This window comes from Pelmatolapia mariae, linkage group LG3_W, assembly GCF_036321145.2.
Source record: "Pelmatolapia mariae isolate MD_Pm_ZW linkage group LG3_W, Pm_UMD_F_2, whole genome shotgun sequence".
Lineage (NCBI taxonomy): Eukaryota > Metazoa > Chordata > Actinopteri > Cichliformes > Cichlidae > Pelmatolapia > Pelmatolapia mariae.
The window spans coordinates 52,625,202-52,646,729 of NC_086229.1; the positions used below are offsets into that span (position 1 = coordinate 52,625,202).

Consider the following 21,528-nt stretch of genomic DNA (forward strand, 5'->3'; position numbering starts at 1 on the left):
GGGAGTTTTTCCTTCCCATTGTCACAAAGCATTTGTGGTCATATGATTGTTGGGGGTTTCCTCTGTATTATTGTAGGGTCTTCATCTTTTTTGTGAATAAAACTGAATTGAGTTGCGTTAGCCTCGAGTCTGTAAGGTGTTTACAAACAAAGACACACACGGAGCATTCCTGGTTGAGGAAGCATCAGTTTATTCTGATTGTAAATGTACGGGTGTTAAAATATTCTCGCTGCCTCTGAATTCAGCCGAGCGTGTTCAGCCTGACGCACGCACACACACACAACGCAATGCACTTTATTTTTAAACACTTCACAACATTGCTGGCTATTGAACGCAGTCCGGTACATATAGGCTGATGTTTCTTTGTTTTTCTTAAATGTTTTTTTTATTTAAAGTTTTAATATGTCTGCTGTTTGGCAGGCCGGCCATGAAATGTCAAGGTTATAACGCTTGAGCGTGCGCCGGCGCCGAGACGCAGCTGGGTAGTCACCGTTGGTCAGCTGAGACGCCGTCTTAGTCGTCCAAGAAGAAATAGTTCCCACTCTTCTTCTGTTCCGTGTCCTGCAGAGAGATGAGGCAGAGGTCAAAGGTTAGACTGATTCCTCACTGATATCACAGTTAAAGCCGTTCCCATTTTTCTGTCTACCCCCCTACATAAAGATTTCCATATTATATATGCAGCAGCATATATAATACTGGGAGGGCGACATTTTCTAATTATTATCTCTAAATAACCCCACAGCTGAGTGGACGACTGCAGCTCAGCACAGTAAAAGCTCTAAAATGATCACATGTAACGGTAGAAGAGTCTTCAGAGAAACCAGAGGAGCGCTGTGATGCCTCCTCGGGTTTGAACAGATTCAGAGAAAATACTAAATGCATCTGAGCGGGTCGAGGGACCTCAGGATTAGAACTGTCTGGTCAAATTCAAGGCTTCGGGCAAAAACAGTGAAACATAAAAAGGGGCGGAGCTAAAAGTGCTCAGTCTCTGCAAACTCGCAATCAAGAGGCGGCCACACGAGGTTCTTCAGCTGCTTTCACGCTGGCAGCCAGTCGCACGTCGCCTTGAAGCCGGCAACCGATTGCCTGAGAACATTCCAGGGTCCAGTTGCCTAGGTAACTCTCTAACACTTTTACTACCAGGTCGTATGTCGGTCAGCGGTGTTCTTCGCTCTCATTGGTTCGCCTGTAAGTTGAGTCAAGTCTATTTTGGTTCCCATCCCCCTCGTGTCACCAGCTGTTATTTCGTCGAAAGTCACTGACTTTATGGTCTCTGGTCGCCCTGTCGCTTCCAGCGTGCACACGGCTTCATCTTTATCACATATTATGTCATCTTGTTGCCTAGCAACCACCTTCCAGTGGGCTAAAATGACCCATTTGGAGTATTTATGCACCGGCAACACTTTATAACAGCATCGCATCGGTTTAATTTCAACAAAACTTGTTATGCATGACATATGTCATCATGTTGCCTGGCAACAATGGACTAAAACACAGCAAATCACACTGCAGCATGAGCATGTGTGACCAAGATAAATTAGGATTATTTTGACCTGCAAAGCTAACAGTCTCCAAGAAATAAAAACATGGAGCTGGAAATGAGCCTGAACTTAAAAATATTTATTAAAAATATATATTTATAATATATAATAATGCTTTCCCTCTCTATGGTGTACTGGTTTACATTTGTATTCTAGGTTGTTTGATTTATTTTTTAACAAATGGGTTTTATTTGTTAGATTCAACTTTAAAGAAACATCCTTTGAGTTAGTCAGGAATGTTGTAAATCAAAATAAATCGAGTTTATGGATCTACCCGCTGCATCTTTGTCATGTAAGACTCTCAGATCTGAAGAAAACTGAATTCAGCCTGGCTGAAGCACGGCACCAATCACAGCTGGACTCTCCTGTGTGGAGCTCTGTGCATCCCTGACACCTGTGAGGCAGGGCGCAGGTCACGGTGAAGTCACCACAGCTCTGGATCATTTATACCGGTGTTGACGGGCGAGGACTTTGTCATGTGTCACCACTGACATAAAACCTCCACATCACCCCGGAGGAGGAGAAGAAGCCTCACACTGGTGCCCCTCAGTACGATCATTGAGCGTCTGCACTGACGTCACTAAAGCGCCGATAAAAACAACTACAATCATAAACTGCGTCAGCAAACTGGCTGCAGCGGCACCTGTGACAGGTTACAAAAATCAGGAAATGCATGACTGGCTGAAACGACATCCAGATGGACAAGATGTCATTTTTGTTGTGCAGCGAGTATAAACAGGCTCTAACGAGGCTGTTACGTGTTTTATTTGTTCATGTCCCACGAGTCTCGCCGTGACTGCGCTGATGGTGGGTTGTTCATAATTTCATCACATTTCATCTCATGTTACATACATCTTTGACCGTGAAACCTTACGTGCCATCTGTCTGCGTCATCATGGACGCTCGTTTATACCTTGATGTTCACACAGACTCAATAACCATGCCTGAAGAAGCTCACAGACAGATTTAAACATCAGACCCAACTACAGGAACGTCTCTAATCCTCTCTGCTGTTGTTGGAAAAACCTTTAAAATTAACTTTTATGTTTCAATTAAACCTTGTTTGATGATTTGACTACACATACGTTTGAGGTGTGGTGAAAAATATAGTGTTAATGTGTCATTAAAGTTACTTTTTAATATTATTAGTTCAGTGCTGCGTTTTCGTGTCAAGAAACCGTCCGTGTGAGACGGTCAGTGTGTTTAAACAAAGGTTCAAACAAACATGGAGGTCGGGTTGCGGCGTTACCTTGATGGAGTTGAGTTTGTTGATTCTCGGCCTGAAGTTGTTCGGATCTCTCCTGAATGTGATCTCCAGCAGCGATAGGAAGCGGTTCATCCCAGCCAGCAGACTCTGAGGCCTGAAAAAACAAACATCATGTTACCGTGGCGGCAGCCGACGAGTTGACGAAGCAGCTCAGACTCAGCGGCTTCTCTTACGTGTTGGCCGAAGTCTTCTTGGAGGGAATCCCGTCAAACACGATGACTCTGTCGGCCAGGTAAGTCGCCATAATGAAGTCGTGCTCCACCACGAATGCTGTCTTCTTGGCGTGGAGGATGTACCTGCAAATAAAAGACGTGTCACAACAGCACCACACACGGGCAGAGACACGCAACTGCAATCAACAACGAGGCCTTCTAATTAGACCATTTCAGGTCATCAAATGTGGAAGTTTTCCTCCTTAATTACATATTTTGAGACATGACAGACACTTTTTACCATCTTCCACCGCTGCGAAGATTAACCAAGCAAATAACAAAGAACACAAAAATACTGTTGAGCTGTAAATCATGCAAAGCTACTCACAGAGTCCAAGAATGAAGCTGAAACGAGGAGATTACCTGAAATATGATTAAGATGCGCTCTCGTCTGACTTTGTATCAAAGTAAATTGAGAAGAAATCCTGACTTTTAAGCTGCTCGCTGCAGATTCGTTGACGCTTGTGTGTGAGGATAAACAGGAGGAGGGGGAGCGGAGCTGCTTGAGGAGCAGGGAGAGGAGCGCATACCTCTTGATGACTCTGGCGGCCATCAATCGCTGCTCGGAGTCCAGATAGGCGGAGGGCTCGTCGATGAGGTACACGTCGGCCGGTTTTCCCAAACAGAGCGTGAGGGCGACTCTCTGCAGCTCACCTCCAGACAGGTTCTGCACCTGTGGGCGGAGCAGAGGCAGCTTCATCACCCCGTCCTCATCATATCTCATTAGAAAACACTTTCTACCCACCAGTCGGCTCAAAAAGTCTCCTTACATTTTATTTTAATTACGTTTAAATCGAGTCTGATGACACACAAGTAACAAAATAAAATGGAAAAAGATGGATAGGCGCCTTATCCAGGACAAAGATCAGGTTAGTGTGTTTGTGTGTACCTGTTTAGACATTTTTGCGGGGATCAAAAATTGCAATGTTACTCTACTTGTGGTTACTTATGAGGACAAAGGTCCTGTCCTCACGAGTTTGAGGGCATTTTTGAGACTCCAAATGTGGTTTTAGTGTCAGGGTTACAAGTTAGGCTGATGGTTAGGGAAAGCATTATGTTAATTAGATGTCCTCACTAAGATATCCAAACAAGAATGTGTGTGTCTCTCTTACATCCTGGTCGATGATGCTCTCGATCTGCATCGGCTTCATGACGTCGGTGATAAACTGCGGGTGCGTGTAGGCGTCTCTGATCTTCTCGTGCAGCAGAGCTCGGACGCTGCCCTGAAAACGTAAAACACACTCGACTCCATCAGAAAACCTGACCTTGGTCGCTGCACACAGACTTGAAACGTTTAATCTGATGTATCAAATTTTAGTTTGTTTTCCATGATATGAACAATGGTGAAAGTCTGCTTCAACTTTATTTAAACGTCTTTGGACTCTGAACCCTGGATTTCTGTAAATTCACAGTTTGCTGACTAAAATCAATCAGCAGGCTGAAAGCAGTGAAACAGACGGATGGATGAGCCTGTAATGGGTCCGCGGTTAGAAAACGAGAGCTGACCTTGAACTTGGGGCTGATGGTCTGAGGCTTGTAGCTGACGTTCAGGATGGGAACCTCGCCTGAAAGACAGAGCTCAGGGTCAGTGCGTGCGTCCGGTTTAATCCAGTTTCATCTGAGAGGGGGAGACTCACCTCCTCCGTCAGGTCTGAGCCCACCGGCCAACATCCTGATGAAGGTTGTCTTCCCTGTGCCTGGAAACACACACACACATACACACTTTCAGACGTGCACGTGTCAACTTTTTCATTTCTGTGAGAAATGCAGTCGTTCTGATGTTAGAGAGAAACGGTCAGAGGAAACAAAATGATCCATATTTTTATTATATTTCATATCTTCATTAATCTCCTTCTTTAGTGTCATTTTAAATGAGCTCGTCTGAGCTACGAGATTTTTCATATTTTTCAACTTTTCTTCTCCAAAATTAAATAACTGACTAAGAAAAATTACAGGTTCAGACCCTTTAATTTAGATTCTTTTAAAAATTGGCTTGGAAATGATAAAATACGTGACGGCCTCTGAAGCTGCTTCTAAATGAAACATCTGAAAGATTCAATTTTAAAAAGGTGTTTAAACTAGAACCCTCAGCGCGGCTCACCGTTCTCTCCCAGCATCACCATGATCTCAGAGTCTGTAAACTCTCCTCCTTTGATGTCCAGCGTGAACTCGCCCATCGTCTTCGACATGTCCGGATACTGAACGACAGCAAACAATCAAACATTCAACAAAGAAGCGACTCAGCTCATTTTCCTATGCTGCTTTTTTTGCAAACTGTGCACAATAATATTTTTTTTCATTTTTCTTGCACTTCATAAAAATTAGTGTATCTCAATAATGAACGGACTTGGTCCTGTGGTGGGCTTTAAAGGGTTAATGACGACATTTCTAAACCCACAAGACCGAAAAAGCTCAAGAGAGAAAAGGAATCGGCAGATAGAACTAAAGCCCTGTGTGACAAAGCTTTTATTTTGAAAAGAAAAACATGACAGGAAATGAAAGTGGTGGGGGAGGAAAAACAAAAAGAAAACAACGAGCCAGAGCAAATGAGCGGTGATTCAGAGATTAGGCACATAAACTGACCTGGTAGTGCCTGAGTCTCTTCACCTCCTCCTCATTGGCTGTCTCAGCCACCTTGAAGACCAGCGACGTCTCGCGAAACCTGAGATTCTCCGTGGGGACGTAACCGTCCAGGAAGATGTTGATACCTGGAGGAAGGATGCAGGAAGATCAGGACATGCTTTGGGTCCATTTAGCGACGGTGATATTAAGGACAAATACCACCACTCGTTTCTTCACACTTTTACAGAGATGTGGTGCAATAATGTTTTTACCCTCTCTGACGCTGAAGGGCATGGTAACAACTCCATAGGCGCTCGGGACTCCGTACAGACAGCAGATGAAGTCCGACAGGTAGTCCAGCACGCTCAGATCGTGCTCCACCACGATGATGTACCTGCAACGCAACATCACGTTTAAGAGCGGCAGTGCACCTCCAGGGATCAAACCGAAGCTTTGAAGTGACAAACCTGTCGGGGGTGATGAGTGAGCGGATGGTGATGGCGGCCTTCAGCCTCTGTTTAACATCCAGGTAACTGGACGGCTCGTCAAACATGAAACTGCAGCAGAAGAGCAGAAACAAGAGGACGGCGGTCAGTCTGCGAGCTCGGCTCTCAGCTCACAGACGAAACAATACAACGTTTGTTAAATATTAAATAAATAAGCTTTCGGGCTGTTTCCTCACATGTCGGCTTTCTGGATGCAGACGACAGCACAGGCGAACCTCTGCAGCTCTCCTCCGGACAGATCCTCCACGTTCCTCTCCCGCAGGTGACTCAGATCTGCAGACAAACACGGAGACGCAATTAGAAATGTTGTTTATACACAGCATTTTAAAAATAAAAAAATCCCAAAACAGGGGGCAGATCCTTGGGATTAAACGCTGGTTTTGTGGGATTATTTTAAGAATAGGAATAGTTTCTGCACAAACTGGTCTATCAGCTCCACACTGAGACACACGCTTCCTTTAAATATGACCCATGAAATAAGTCTGTTCCAATGAATGGTCCTGTGATGTGTCACATGGTCCTCACAAGAGTAAACAGTGTGTATCAGCCTAAAAATACTAACACACGACTGTGTTTGTTCATAACGGCACTAAACCGTTTACAGTTGGGGTGTAAACGCTTCCACATGAAGGTTCTTCAGCTTGTAATTAAGAGAGAGAGAGAGTGTGTGCACCAAGCTGTTCGCAGACGAGGTCCTGTGTGTCTGTGTCATCTTTCCTGCTCAGGATGGCCCCTACTGACCCCTGCAGGTGGAGACGAACAATTACAACCGGCCATCAGAGCAAACGCCCATGTCAACAGGAACGATATATTCAAGGAAAAGTCGGGAACCTTGACGGTCTTTGGGATCTGGTCGACGTACTGCGGCTTCACGATGGCCCGCAGGTCGTCCTCCAGGATTTTGGTGAAGTAGTTCTGCAGCTCGGACCCTCTGAAGTAGGTCAGGATCTCCTGCCAGTCTGGAGGATTCTGGGATTTCAAAATATGGATCATTAAAATACAAAGCTTCCGATAACGAGGTCAATGTGTGGAAATGATCCCTGAGGGTGAAAAACTCTGGGGTCTGTATCAGATCCAGGATGATGAACTGAGTGTCTGCACTGAGGCCTAGTATAAGAAAAAGAAGCATTACTTTGAACGTGAATCATGCAAAGCTGGGCTGATAGAGTCCATGTAACCACAACTTGGTGTGTTGTCCTGCACATGTCTAACCTGCACAAGTTAATTTGTTCGCAGCTTTTCAAGCAAAGAGGTTTACTGTGTAAATGTCACTGAAGTCTGTTCCTTGCTACACATCTGTCTTATGAAACAGATGTGCAAATGGTTCTACTTTACTAACAGGAAATATGGGACTTGTAAGGATACTTACAGAAAATTAATAACAAAAGTACAAAAATTACGAAAAACTGCAGGTCAGTATCAGTAAGTCATGGCTTTACAATGAATGCGCTGAACAACATGAGTAAATGAGTCAAACTGAATTACAAGGGAGGAGTTTTGTTTTTAAATGGAACTTTAGAACCTAATCAAGAATTTCCTTTTGGCTCTGGCTAAAGATTTCAACCATCATTAGGAGTTAGAAGAGCATTTCCTGATAAAGTTACCCGACCGGTTGGTGGAGGCACACCTTAATCTTTTCCTGTTGCTAAACTGATGGCCAGCAAACCAAAAATGGCAACTCCACCCAAACATTATCTTCTCGGGCCAGCAGCAACATGACTGCCAGCCTGTGTGCATGTGTGTCATGTGCGAACACTCACATCGAACTTCCCCAGGTTTGGTTTCTGTTTTCCGGCCAGGATTTTCAGAGCTGTGGACTTGCCGATACCGTTGGTCCCCACCAGCCCCAAAACCTCACCGGGCCGGGGGATAGGCAGCCTGCACCACACACACACACACACACACACAATAAATATCTTGACCCACCATAACAGACTTCAACATAAGCTAATAATCAAATAATTTCATCATTTAGTGTCAGCTTTCCTTTCAGGTGTTTCTGCTTTGGTTTGAGGAGTTTTCTTTGCTGCTATGAAGAAAATTCAGCTCCAGATTTTTGACTCTAAAATGACTTCATTGCTGAGCAATAATAATAAGCTCTTACTTAAACCCAAAGTCTTAGCAGTGTTTCTTTACATAGATGGGCTACCTGGGTATGTAGAGACTTAAAGACTGATAGGTCACTTTCCATGCTTTTATTATGAAAGTTCAATTGCTGGTATTGAACTAGAGCTGTGCTTCCTGTCATGATGTGACGATCCTCGATGTCATTCAGCTGCCTCTCTTTAATCAGGAATTACTCTGTCCAGCTCCATCAGCCCGTTAGGGTCCGCTTACGTAAAATGAAGTAAATGTCATCATCAGACGGTTAAGATGAGGGTCCGTGTGGATGTTCAAATGCCGCTGTTTCAGTGACCACGCAGACTCGTCAGCAGAGAACTTACATGACAGCGCAGCAAATTCTCAGAAATGACTACATGGACAGCGGCTCTCCAGCTGTTCGCGTCTGCAACAGAGTATATTCAGAGTACGATGGTCGTACCGACAGCACCATCACAGCCCTGGGTTAGGACCTCAGTGGAGAGGCAGCTGATTATTGCTTTTATTTAAAGCATAAAAATCATTAACAGTTGAAACATTATTTTTATTATTTATGTGGCTACAGCCACGTTCTCCCCTCCAAGGTCAACCTCTCACTTTTTAAAGGTCCTCTTGTTGTACAGAGAATGAGCATCAACTTGTTTCAGTCTGACACAAACTTCATGTAGATGATCATCACTGCTACTGAGAGCTGGCTCTCCAGCTATGAGCAGTAGCAGGTTCTCAGTTGAGGAGTCCACAGTTTCCAGCCAGAGGGCATCAAGTGAGGAGAACACTCACAGGGTTGTAGACCCGAGTGGACGTAAACTTCTGTTTACTGTTGAGATCATCACCGTGGAGCTTGATCCCCTTTCACGGATCCTAAATCTCCTCCAGGAAATCAAAAGAGCGATCTTCACTTTTGTCTGTGAAGGTTCTCAGTCATCCAGGTCATCGTAGTCAAAGGAGTTAGCAAAGAAAAGCGTCTGGACTTCTTTAAGTTGCTTGAAGACGTTTCACCTCTCATCCGAGAAGCTTCTTCAGTTCTAAGGTCAAATGGCCGAGAGTCCCAGATTTAAACCCAGTGGGAGTTTCCCCCCCCAAAGAGGGACAAAGGACCCCCTGATGATCCTCTAATCACATGAGCCAAGGTGTGAAAGTGAGTGTGGGACCTAATCAGCCAGGGTTTCGGGTGAGCTCATTGTGAAACCTGGCCCCACCTTGTCGTGTGAATTCCTGAGGTCAGATGGCCCAGGATGTGAGTGGGCGTTAAGGCGTCTGGGGAGGGAACTCAAAACTGGATTATAGATGGCAGACAGTTGGTGTCGTAAACCACCGCCTCTGTTCAAAGATGGTCGCTCACAGTGGACATAGATGGCCTCTTTCACTCCTCTTTCAAACCATCTGTCCTCTCTGTCCAAAATGTGAACATTGGCATCCTCGAAAGAGTGACCTTTGTCCTTAAGATGCAGATGGACTGCTGAGTCTTGTCCTGTGGAGGTGGCTCTTCTATGTTGTGCCATGCGCTTGTGAAGTGGCTGTTTGGTTTCTCCAATGTAGAGGTCTGGGCATTCCTCGCTGCACTGTACAGCATACACCACGTTGTTAAGTCTGTGTTTTGGAGTTTTGTCTTTCGGGTGAACCAGTTTGTGTCTGAGTGTGTTGCTGGGTCTGAAGTACACTGGGATGTCGTGCTTGGAGAAAACTCTCCTGAGTTTCTCTGATACACCGGCTACATAGGGGATGACAACGTTGTTGCGTCTGTCTTTCTTATCCTCCCTCGCTGGTGTCTGATCTTCTTTTCTGTGCCTCTTTGCTGACTTTATAAACGCCCAGTTAGGATAACCACATGTTTTGAGTGCTTCCTTTACGTGTGTGTGTTCCATCTTTTTCCCCTCAGAAAAAGAAGGAACACAAAAATCTTCACTTTTGATTTCATCTCCATGGAGTAGTAAAGTCACAGGGAGATTTTCTTTATTTGTGTGAACAAAAAAAACTTGTTTCTCCTCAGATCCCTCGAGATGTTCCATCAGAAGTCCGTGTTGGACAGTGCTGCAAAACCACACCTGACCTGATGTGCAGCCTTCAGGCTAAGAATCTGTGGACCCTCCAAACGAAAACTGAAACCTGGAGGCACAAATCTATTAACCAGTAATAACTAAAATTAAAATCATAGCACACGGCGGAGGTTATCAGAACTAAGGGAGCGATCCAAGAATAACAGCTACGCTGGAATTTAATTCCGACCTGTTTCCCGAGGCTTTTGTAACATGTCAGAGGAAACACTGCTCAGCTGTGAAGTGAAGGTAAACAGACTGGAGGTTTATCGCCGTACCGGTGCAGTTTGAAGGAGTTGGCACAGTATCTGTGTGTGGTTTCCTTCTCCAGGTTGCTGGGAAGGTTGACGATCGACAGTGCTCCAAACGGACATTTCTGCAAGGAGAAAAAGTCATGAAACAAACTTCAAAAACACACTCTTAATAGTTTAAACGTTGTGACTAAAAGCAGTCTGAAAGGATCATTTCCTGATAGATATTCAGGCGCTAAGATTACCTTGATGCAGATGCCACAGCCTATGCACAGAGACTCTGAGATCCACACTATCTTACTCTGTGGAGTCACCTCAATACACAGTTTACCTGAAGACACACACGGTTCACATTTAGACACATTTCTCTTTAACTCTAGTTCGCGCCGTCGGTGCGATCATCTCCACACTCACCCATACGGACGACCGGGCAGCTCTTCTTGCACTCCTGACGGCATTTCTTAGGTTTGCATTTGTCATGGTTGACGATGGCAATCCTGGTGTTCTTATCCGCCATGATTGAGGGCGGGAATGATGGACGTTAGCGCCTGTGGAGCTGGAGAAACAAATCGATATCTGAGGAGCTGGTTTTGAGAAAATATGATTAAATGTACAAAGAGAAACAGGAACAATTTATAAACTGAGTCATGATTAGCATGCAGCTGCCCAAAACCATCCAAAAAGTCTCTAAATGTAGAGTGCAGCAGTCGGGGTCAAACCTGCATCCACATGCACAATGTTAACTCTGCTGAAACAACACATTCAATTCTGAACAAACGCTCTTTTTATCCAACAATAGAGTGCTGCAGATCTCCTGCCCTAAACCAGCCTCTGGCTGCATTTAATACCTGCTGTCTTTAATTCTAATCCTGGTCTGGTGTGTGCGTATCTAGGCCCCCAGGAGTCCGGCCCATTTGAGCTTTGCAGTCTTTTGTAAAGAAAGAGCGAGCCACACCAGGGTCCATTTAAAATTCTGCCCTTTCATTGTTACTTCACGTCAGTACGCATATGTCTGGAGATACCCGCTTTAACCCATTTAAACAATCTGTGCCCAACTTTCTTTTTAGTTCGGCATTAATTTAACTCATAATATTAATTATTTTAACTAGCTGTATTCTAGCTGCAGTGTAGCATGACGGGCGGTGGCGACGAGCATCAAGCTAGGGATTTCTCCTCCAATAACGTGCTGATCTGTGGTGTATACATATGCCGAATTAATAAACTACTCATAAACACTTTAAAAATGTCTTGGAATTATAGTCTCATGACTGTCTGCTACTGTGAGTGATGTGAAACATAACTTGGGAGATTTACGAATGGAGTTTGGCGCATGATCCTGTCGTTAAAAAGAAAACGTAATATTTTCAGGGCCTGTGTCTCAGCAATACGAGCCCCCAGGGGAAACCACACCACCTGACTCCCAACAAGCTGTAACCATACAATTACACTGGATAACGGACCAATTTTAAAGAGGCGCTAGTCCGGTGGAAGCGAAGTTTAGGATGTTCATTGGAGAATGCTAACGGCTAGCTTCACGATATTAGCAGCGGAGGCCCAGCAGCCGGACATATGCTCGCTTCTGTGGCAATAAAAACGTCAAAAGCAATAAAATCCAGGGCAATGAGTACACAAACTCACCCTTATCCGGCTCCAGCTACCCGGTTAAGAAGGGATTAGAAGAGAAGACACGTTTAGACACAAAAACTCTGGGGTGAAACTTCTGTTTTTTTTTCCAGCAACGTGTTCCTCTCACGGGCTGGAAGCCGGCAGGAAAGATGGCGGGAGCATCGCAGATCGCACGCGACTGCTTGCTCAGCGCTGGTGACGTGTATAAGAAGCGACGCTGAGGCGCAAAAAAGTGGGAGATTCGAAGTGTGTAAATAGAAACGGATTTAAACTATTTTGGACGTGCAGCCGCATTTCTGATGCACTGACACGACACCCCGGAGACCTGTACTAACGCGTCTGTGAGTCGGCTTCAATAACTGTGGCGTAGATTGAGTTTTAGTGGTTTTGAGAGCGTTTAGAGTTGAGAAATGTCAGCTGCTGGCGACTAGCTAGTGTCATAAATAACTCCCAAATAAGTCACTTTTTAGGTGAAATAGATGCGCTAGCTTTGTCATTTATACGACGAAGTTTACCAAAAGGTCCCCTTACTCCTAAACAGGACTTACATTTTCTATATTTTCTATTAAATGGAAATAGAGCTCGAAATGTTTAAAATATGCATAAAGGTTTGCGTCTTATTAAAATCTAGTTAAAATAGATGGTACCAGTAGTGATATTTATAAGCCGAACTTTACCTAATTGTCAGCTTATTATTAAAATACAGTTATATTGGCTTCGTTGATTAAGTTGTATTTACTAAGTGTGAATAAACCTTAAAATATCGAAAACATGAATAGACGTTGGTGTTAGGTTACTGATCTCCATGAACCTTTTGAGAAAAACGCGTCAGATTTTCCATCAGAGTGTGCTGAACTTGTGTTTTTTGTTTTAAAGTATGGCGACACCGAGCAAGACACCACCTGGAGCTGACCCGAAGCAGCTGGAGCGGACCGGGACGGTTCGGGAGATCGGCTCCCAGGCGGTGTGGTCCCTCTCTTCCTGTAAACCTGGTAACTACTCCCTCACTCCCATGCATACAGTCTGCTGTGTGTGCAGATGACTGTAAACATCTTTCAGAAGTGGACACAATCTCAGAAATTGTGTTATTTTTCTCTTTGGAGCTGTTCATATGCATATCCACATTTTCACAGTGTAGTAAGCAGTTTGCCTTACTGCACAATTGCCAGGTTTGGATCAATTTCAGAGGCCGTTGGGAGCAATTCTAGTCTGATGTGTTTGCCCTCTACGTGTCCAGGTTTTGGAGTGGATCAGCTAAGGGATGACAACCTGGAGACCTACTGGCAGTCGGATGGGTCGCAGCCTCACCTGGTCAACATACAGTTCAGGTAACGTTTTCCAGCTTCTGTACAAGAGAAATTAAAGTAAACCTGGAAAATGTACGTTATCTTTAACTGGAATGTGTTGTTCATTTTATTTGTGTGTGTGCTGCTGCTGACAGAACTTTACTCTTTTGCTTTGTCATTAATTCACTTTCTTTAATATGCGACCTGTGGAGTAAAGGAGGAGGACGACAGTGAAGATGTTGTGCATTTATGCTGATTATAAATCAGACGAGAGCTACACCCCGAGTAAGATCTCGGTGCGAGTCGGCAACAACTTCCACAATCTTCAAGAAATCAGGGTAAAGCTTTGTGTATATATCTCAATAAAATGAATAATGAATAAAAATAATCTGGTTAATAAATTTCATCCAGAGGTTTCAAAACCACTCAGACCCTCCTCTTCCTCGTCTTTCCCTCTGCAGCAGCTAGAGATGGTGGAGCCCAGTGGATGGATTCACATCTCTCTCATGAATCCGGTAAGAATTAATATTTTTCCAACCTTTAAATGCTGCGTTTGACCAAAACAGGACTCTGTAACATCCTGCTCTGTGGTCTCTGTTTGCATTTCTGATTGTCTCTGGTCGACAGGGTGTAAGTGAATGTAAAGCCTTCGGTCAGGGGACAGAATCCAGTCATTTACTCACTGTGGAACATTTGCAGGCTTACCGTCTGTATAAACGTGTAGATGTAAATACTGACACCCAGCCACAGTGATTGAAAGACCGAGAGAGACATTTGTTCCCTCTTTTTGCACTCTTTCCCATAATGGCCAAAGTCAGGGAACTGCAGATAACTACTACACCTACTGATTAGGAAGTGTACAGATTTCTCTCCACAGGCGACTGTTCAGTGTTTCTATAGAAGGAAACAACAGTACTGCACCGTTTAATCGCTGCCTTCATTGTCTGTGCTGAGCCCATGTGTAGTTGGCATTCAAGGGAGGTGCAGGTTGTAGAAGTAGGCTTTCAGAAGGGTTTGTGGTTATGATGATGTACAGCGGATAACAAAATTATTCGTTCATTGTGCAATGAACATTCATTCGTTAATTCATACCTTCCTTGCACTTTTTATCCACTTTAAAGTTTGTGTTGTGTTTTGTTGTGTTTAGTGCTGACAGGGGACAGTTTTCTAATTTCACTGTATTTTTGTACAAAGTGTGACTGTGCAATGGTAATAAGAGTTATCTTATCTTAAAATCAAGAGAACAAAGAAGTTCTGTAAAAATGTGTAAACAAACAAACAAACAAAATTAAAAATGACTGAATTCATGTTTTTGTACCTAAACTTGAGCTGGCACTCAGACATGACATTTGACCACTATAACAAAGTTTTTATGTTCATGAATGCAAGCAAATAAATGTAATTTGGAATTTTGATTCAAAAATAATATTGTGCTTTACACTTTTATTCTTTGTTTTTGGTAAGACAGTAAATTTAAAAAATGCATGGATAACAGCAAAAATTATTTATTAGCATTAAAAATGAACATTTTATGAGCACTGGGTGCTTCTGCTTGTACACATTGTTGACTTAACCATTATAGAAACATAAAAAGTGAATTTGATAATTATAAATACTGTTCATTTAGGGTGGTATAAACCTTACACTGGGCGGTGGTGTGATAAATTTGTGAAGCACTGTTCCTGCAAAATAGATGTAATGCAGAAAAATAAAGCAGCGCTTCTCCACCTAAGACTTGTGGGGGGTCTTTACATGCCACCAAGTGCAGTAAACTACAGCTCTTATGATTGGACAGTGAAGATAAACTTGAGTGTTTTGTTTGTTTGTTTTTCATCTCAGGGGAGCTAGAGATACGTTTTTGCAAATTCTTGTGTTTAAATATGGTTAAAAATGTTTAAAATGTCACTACAACATTAACAGAATGTAAAAGAAAAGCATCTGTGTTGTTGTTATGTAATACCAGTTTGTACCACAAGATGGAGCAGTGAGTCAGTCTAATGAATGCAGCAGTCCCCAACCCCTGGGCCACCGACTGGCACCGGGCCATGAGAGTTGAGACTCAGGTGTGAAATTTATGGTTTTCATAGTTTTTCTGGTTAGCTCAGTTTCTCTGGGTCTTTTCCCATGTGTTATGAATAAATCTTCTTTTTTCTTTTTTTTGGTAATGGGACTGCTTTTATTTTGTTGTATTTATCCGCGACACCTTAAAGGCCGGTCCGTGAAAATATTGCCAGACATAAACTGGTCCGTGGCACAGAAAAGGTTGGGGACTGCTGCTGTAATATTTATTTAAGCAGCACATTCTTCTCAATGGGAGCACCTAAAACAGAAACATTGAACTTAAACAGAACAGCAGCTGCTGGTAAAACACTGTCTCCCGGTGGTGAAAGTTGTAGTTAAAATTGGCAGATTAATAAGTATCTTTAAAGAAGTGGCTTGATGCTCGGTCACTGTGTGTGTGTGTGTGTGTGTGTGTGTGTGTGTGTGTGTGTGTGTGTGTGTGTGTGTGTGTGTGTGTGTGTGTGTGTGTGTGTTTTTCAGCGCACAAACGAGCCCATCAGCACATTCATGATTCAGATCGCCGTGCTGGCCAACCACCAGAACGGGAGAGACACGCACATGAGGCAGATCAAAGTTTACACGCCCGTGGAGGAGAGCTCGATCGGCAAGTTCCCACGATGCACCACGGTCGACTTTATGATGTACCGGACCATCAGGTGATCTGGACGTGACCCAGGAACCCCGACAGACTTATATCTGGAGCTGCTGCAGATCATTATCAATGAGAGGAACACCAGTGAAGCTGCCAGTGTTGAATATTTAAAGATGTTCAGTCAGAGTCATTCACCCAGTCAGTGTTGGTTTACATGTTTTAACAATGAGTTTCCACACAGAGTGAATGCTTTGATATGAATTTGGTTCCTAAATTTAACCTTTTTGTCTCTCGCAGTATGAAAAAGAAAAAAAAAAACAACTTTTGTGCCTACACATTGTTTCCTGTTGTGGATTGTTAATAAAAAGGTAAAAATAAATGTTTCAAAAACCCAGAATGTAACTGTGTTCGTGTAGAAAACTATAACTTTATTCTGTAGCTGTGCTCAGTCTTAGGCTTCTTGGTTTAGTCGCAGATGTTGTTGCTTTACTTGAAGAAAATGAGGTTTGAAAACGGTAATACGTTGATGATGCAGGAAAATGTTCTGTTCTGCTGATGTTGGACCTCACGTCGGCCTTTGATATGGTTGACCACCACTTTTCTGTGGCGGTTCCTAAGTGCAGGTCATCCTTCACTTCCCTTACCTATGGTGTGCCACAAGGTTCTGTATTGGGGCCCTTATTGTTTCTAATATATCTACTTCCTTTTCAGCATATTTTGAGGACATTTGCTATCACTGCTATGCAGGTGAAATTCAGTTATACATTTCTTTTTAGCCCCAAGATGTTTCTAAGCTGAAGATTCTGAAAAAGGGCTTAGACTCCATTAAAGGTTGGATGACTGACAACTTCCTCCAACTTAATGAAGGAAAAACTGAAGTCCTTGTATGTGTTCCTGACAGACATGCACTTACGATGATGAAAGCTCTAGGTCCCCTTTCGACATTTGTGAAATCGTCTATCGGGAACCTTGGGGTAACTTTTGACTTTGCTCTCACTTTGGATGTTCAAATCTCTGGTTCGGTCTTTCTTTTATCACTTATCACTGCTAAATTAAGTCCTATTGTGTCACACACTGAACTGGAGGTGGTTATACATGCATTCGTTTCATCATGTTTGGACTATTGTAACTCACTGTTTATATGTCTAAACAAAAACTCCTTGGAACATTTGCAGGCCGTTAAAAACTCTGCAGCAAGGCATAAACTTAAAAACTCAGTTTTTTATTGTCACATAAGTGGTTGCCTGATCCACATGTTGCTGTAGTTTGTAGTCACAGCAGTTGCTCTAGCTTTACTTTTACTAGATCTTGCTGCAGTTTAGCTGCCTAACTTTCCATCTGTAGTTTCAGATGTTCAGTAGTTTCAGTGTTTGATTAAGTTGTGGAAGTTTCCATAACTAGCACCAGACGGTGATGTAGCTTGGGTATTTCATTTAGTTGCACCAGTTTCAGCTGCTGGTATAATTTATTTGTATCAGTTACTCAAGTTTCAGTCATTTCAGTTTCACTGACTTGACAATGTTGGTGTTGTTAGTTGCAGGTATAATGTCAATGGTTGCTTCATTGCAGTGGTACTTTCACCCGTTTGCGTAGGTGCAAATCTTGAGATACTTGCCATGTTTAGTTTTAGCCATTACTGTAGATACAGTTTTATAATTCCTGCAGTTTCAGAGGCTGACTCATTTGTAGGAGTTGCAGTTGTTGTACGTATTGCTGTGGTCTCATTGGGTGCAGAATATATATTTATTTGCAAGTGTTGTTTGCATTTGCTGATTATGTATTTACAGATTTTTAACTGATTAGGAGGTAACGGATAAAAATGCAAACTACAAACAGACCTATGTTGTTTAAAGTTACTAAACAGTGTCTACTTCAAACTGTTCTTCCTGGTAAAAGTTAAAGTCTGTTAACTCCTCCCTCTTCTACCTGAAGCACAGCAGCTCCAGTCTGTCCACATATTTTCTGAAATAGTTTCACCACTATGTAACAGACACTCACAGACTCACTCTTACTGAGAAGGAGAAATGGCGCAGAAAAGAGATCAGCTAGATCGAGAAATGTTCTCTTGTTGGATCTGTTTGGATCTACTGAAGAATACTGTGACTATTCCCTGTGGACACAGTTACTGTATGAACTGTATCGAAACCCACTTTGATGAAGAGGACAGGAAGGGAATCCACAGCTGCCCTCAGTGCAGGAAGACTTTCACACTGAGGCCTGACCTGGAGAAAAACACCATGTTAGCAGAGTTGATGGAGTTACTGAAGAAGACTGGACTCCAAGCTGCTCCAGCTGATCACTGCTATGCTGGACCTGAAGATGTGGCCTGTGATGTCTGCACTGGGAGGAAGCTGAAAGCCATCAAATCCTGTTTATCTTGTCCAGCCTCTTACTGTGAGAAACACCTCCAACCTCACTATGATGCAGCTCCATTAAAGAAACACAAGCTGGTGGCCCCCTCCAAGAAGCTCCAGGAGAACATCTGCTCTCGTCATAAAGGCCATGAAACAGTCCCAGCTGCAGCAGAAAGGACTGAGAAGCAGAAGGAGCTCGAGGTGAGACGACTAAACATCCAGCAGAGAATCCAGGAGCGAGAGAAAGATGTGAAGCTGCTTCAACAGGAGGTGGAGGCCATCAATGGCTCTGCTGATAAAGCAGTGGAGGACAGTGAGAAGATGTTCACTGAGCTGATCCGTCTCATCCAGAAAAGAAGCTCTGATGTGAAGCAGCAGGTCAGATCCCAGCAGGAAACTGAAGTGAGTCGAGTCAAAGAGCTTCAGGAGAAGCTGGAGCAGGAGATCGCTGAGCTGAAGAGGAAAGACGGCGAGCTGGAGCAGCTCTCACACACAGAGGATCACAACCAGTTTCTACACAACTACCCCTCACTGTCAGCACTCAGTGAGTCTACACACTCATCCAGCATCAATATTCGTCCTCTGAGCTACTTTGAGGATGTGACAGCAGCTGTGTCAGAGACCAGAGATAAACTACAGGACATTCTGAGAGAGGAATGGACAAACATCTCACTGACAGTCACTGAAGAGGATGTTTTATTGTCATCACCAGAGCCAAAGACCAGAGCTGGATTCTTAAAATATTCACATGAAATCATACTGGATCCAAACACAGCACACAGAGAATTGTTATTATCTGAGGGGAACAGAAAAGTGACATTAATGAGACAAAAACAGACTTACTCTAATCATCCAGACAGATTCACTGATTATTATCAAGTCCTGAGTAGAGAGAGTCTGACTGGACGTTGTTACTGGGAGGTGAAGTGGAGAGGGGGTGGAGTTGATGCAGCAGTCGCATACAAGAATATCAGCAGAGCAGGAGAGTCAGATGAATGTGGATTTGGATTTAATGACAAGTCTTGGTTATTGAGCTGTGACAGAAAAAGTTGCAAATTTTTACACAACAAAGTCCAAACTGACCTCTCAGGTCCTCGGTCCTCCAGAGTAGGAGTGTACCTGGATCACAGTGCAGGTATTCTGTCTTTCTACAGCGTCTCTGAAACCATGACTCTCCTCCACAGAGTCCAGACCACATTCACTCAGCCGCTCTATGCTGGACTTGGTCTTTTTATTGATCATGGAGACACTGCAGAGATATTAAACTGAAATAGACAGAAGTCATTGAGGGACAGCTAGTTCCTGTTTCTTTGGTCTCCATGATTGTTGTCAACAGATTTTGAAAAGAGGTCAGAGTGACACCAGAAACTTTTTTGAAAGTAAATTCTGTTAGACCTAAAACAATTTCTAATTAGCTTGTATGGAGAAGATCATAAAATCTAATAAAAATGAACAAACATTAATGAACTTCCGTTTTTATATCAAGAAGACACTAGTATTATAAATACAATTGTTTTTAATGAATAGTATTGTTTAAGCTCACAGATGAAATGTTACACTCTGAATAAGTCTTTTAATTTCAGTCCTTCCAGCACACAAAGTCACACGTATTCTACTAGAGAAGATGTGGATTTTATAGAGACTCAATCTGAAGACTTGCTTAATGTAAACCCTCCTGTGTGAAGTTTGTTACATGTTTGAACTGATACATGCTGATTTTCTTTCTTTTTGTTGTTCTTGATTTTTGTGTTTTAACACAGAGGAGTTATTTGGTTATTTGAAGAAATATTAAAATTAAAATCTTGATTTGAATCATCTGCTGCTGTGGCGTATGTAACTCATTACTGGTATTTTTTTCATCAGGTGTGGCTATAACTCAGACTTTCTGCTGGTCTGTTTTCTGTGTTCTTATCCCTAACCTTAACCACAACCTTCATCATATTAGATAGTGTTTTCCAAAGCAATTCATGATTAAAAAAAAAAAAAAGAAAAGAAAGAAAAGTAAAATAAATGTACATGTGTAGATACAGTCCAAACGGTTCTCATGTTCTCTCCTGTTTCCGAACGCATAATATAGTGACGTGTTGAGTGGCCGAAAGCGTAACATACCAACAATTTGTCTCAAAGCGTAGTATGTTACGTTTTGGGATGAGAACATGTTGGAAAAACCAGCAGAAGCCACAATGTAGTGTTTCTGACATGTGATTGGGTGAGCAGCCTACAGCCCGCCTCCAAAGTCTCCCAGTGATTACGCAGATGAGGAAACTGATGTGTTTGTCAGAGAGTACAAAGGTGTTCAACCATGAACTCAGCACAACAAGTGAAACACACACACACACACACACACACACACACACACACACACACACACACACACACACACACACACATACACTCTAAAACCTGATGTGACTCATGCAGATGATTCAGTATCTTTCTGTGTCCTTCCTGTTTAGCTGCTTTTGGACGTATCCTGATTCTCTTTCTCTGCTTTGGTTAAGCAAACAGGTTTGATTTGTTGGTCATGAGTGATGTGTTTAGCAAAAAACAAACAAACAAAAATATGTTGTTGGAGATTGTCCCTCATTTACAAATTTCCTCTGGCTGCAGAAGTTTAAGGAGAGACTGTCACTGCGTACTTGTAGGATTTTTTTTTTCTCGCCACACAACTGTTATATCCAGGACTTTTATGGTTACAGTAGTTGCTGTATCTTATCATAGATAGATTTGTTTGGTTGCAGTTCCAGTGTCAACAGTAGTAGCAGATGTTACTATATTTGAAATTATTAACTTAGTTGCAGAAGTTGCTGTGGTTTTAGGCTTGTTTAGTTACAGTCACTCTTTGCTGCTGGTGTGGCTGTAGTTTTAGTTCTAAATTTAGTTGCAGTAGTTCTTGTGTCATATAGCAGATGTTGTTATACTTGGAGTAGCAGAGTTGCAGACATTGCCATGACTAATAGCAGATATCGCTGCAGTCTCCTTCATTCGTTACAGAATTATCCATGCTTTCCTGTAGGTGTTATATTTTCAGCCCCTGATTTAATTCCTGAAGTCACCATGCTTTCCTGCAGATGATACTGTAGTTTCAGTCATTCATTATGTTAAAGTGAATTGTTAAATGTTGTCGTTTTTAT

The 21,528-nt window shown here is 42.9% G+C and overlaps 3 protein-coding genes across 4 annotated transcripts; 2 read left to right on the top strand and 1 right to left on the bottom strand.

The window, feature by feature from the left end:
* Positions 1-166: 166 nt before the first annotated feature.
* Positions 167-12,237, bottom strand: abce1 (ATP-binding cassette, sub-family E (OABP), member 1). The gene is made up of 19 exons (XM_063469651.1): positions 12,114-12,237; positions 10,890-11,031; positions 10,721-10,806; positions 10,503-10,600; positions 7,849-7,966; positions 6,920-7,057; positions 6,762-6,831; positions 6,265-6,361; positions 6,050-6,139; positions 5,855-5,976; positions 5,604-5,728; positions 5,122-5,218; positions 4,658-4,717; positions 4,527-4,585; positions 4,133-4,243; positions 3,551-3,693; positions 2,982-3,104; positions 2,791-2,902; positions 167-561 (listed from the first exon to the last, which is right to left on the bottom strand). Exons 2-19 carry the CDS (start codon positions 10,990-10,992, stop codon positions 514-516), a joined length of 1,800 nt encoding a protein of 599 aa, XP_063325721.1. The 5' UTR covers positions 10,993-11,031; positions 12,114-12,237; the 3' UTR covers positions 167-513.
* A 70-nt stretch (positions 12,238-12,307) lies between these two features.
* On the top strand, positions 12,308-16,750 carry anapc10 (anaphase promoting complex subunit 10). Of its 2 annotated transcripts, XM_063469653.1 has the most exons (6): positions 12,308-12,442; positions 12,978-13,093; positions 13,339-13,429; positions 13,605-13,725; positions 13,849-13,902; positions 15,929-16,750. In XM_063469653.1, exons 2-6 carry the CDS (start codon positions 12,979-12,981, stop codon positions 16,106-16,108), a joined length of 561 nt encoding a protein of 186 aa, XP_063325723.1. In that variant the 5' UTR covers positions 12,308-12,442; position 12,978; the 3' UTR covers positions 16,109-16,750. The 2 variants fall into 2 exon arrangements, with proteins under 2 accessions (XP_063325723.1, XP_063325724.1); XM_063469654.1 differs by lacking the exon at positions 15,929-16,750 and having other exon boundaries at positions 13,799-13,902.
* A 98-nt stretch (positions 16,751-16,848) lies between these two features.
* Positions 16,849-20,153, top strand: LOC134624637 (tripartite motif-containing protein 16-like). Its single transcript, XM_063469652.1, has one exon. It carries the CDS (start codon positions 18,065-18,067, stop codon positions 19,661-19,663), a length of 1,599 nt encoding a protein of 532 aa, XP_063325722.1. The 5' UTR covers positions 16,849-18,064; the 3' UTR covers positions 19,664-20,153.
* Positions 20,154-21,528: the final 1,375 nt, after the last annotated feature.

Coding starts and splice junctions, on each gene's coding strand:
- LOC134624637 (XM_063469652.1), top strand. CDS start 18,065: ATGGCGCAGAAAAGAGATCAGCTAGATCGAGAAATGTTCTCTTGTTGG.
- anapc10 (XM_063469653.1), top strand. CDS start 12,979: ATGGCGACACCGAGCAAGACACCACCTGGAGCTGACCCGAAGCAGCTG. Junction 13,094..13,338: donor CCTCTCTTCCTGTAAACCTG/GTAACTACTCCC, acceptor CTACGTGTCCAG/GTTTTGGAGTGGATCAGCTA. Junction 13,430..13,604: donor CTGGTCAACATACAGTTCAG/GTAACGTTTTCC, acceptor TGTGGAGTAAAG/GAGGAGGACGACAGTGAAGA.
- abce1 (XM_063469651.1), bottom strand. CDS start 10,992: ATGGCGGATAAGAACACCAGGATTGCCATCGTCAACCATGACAAATGC. Junction 10,601..10,720: donor GCTGTGGCATCTGCATCAAG/GTAATCTTAGCG, acceptor TTCTCCTTGCAG/AAATGTCCGTTTGGAGCACT. Junction 3,105..3,550: donor GCCGCCAGAGTCATCAAGAG/GTATGCGCTCCT, acceptor TTTTATTTGCAG/GTACATCCTCCACGCCAAGA.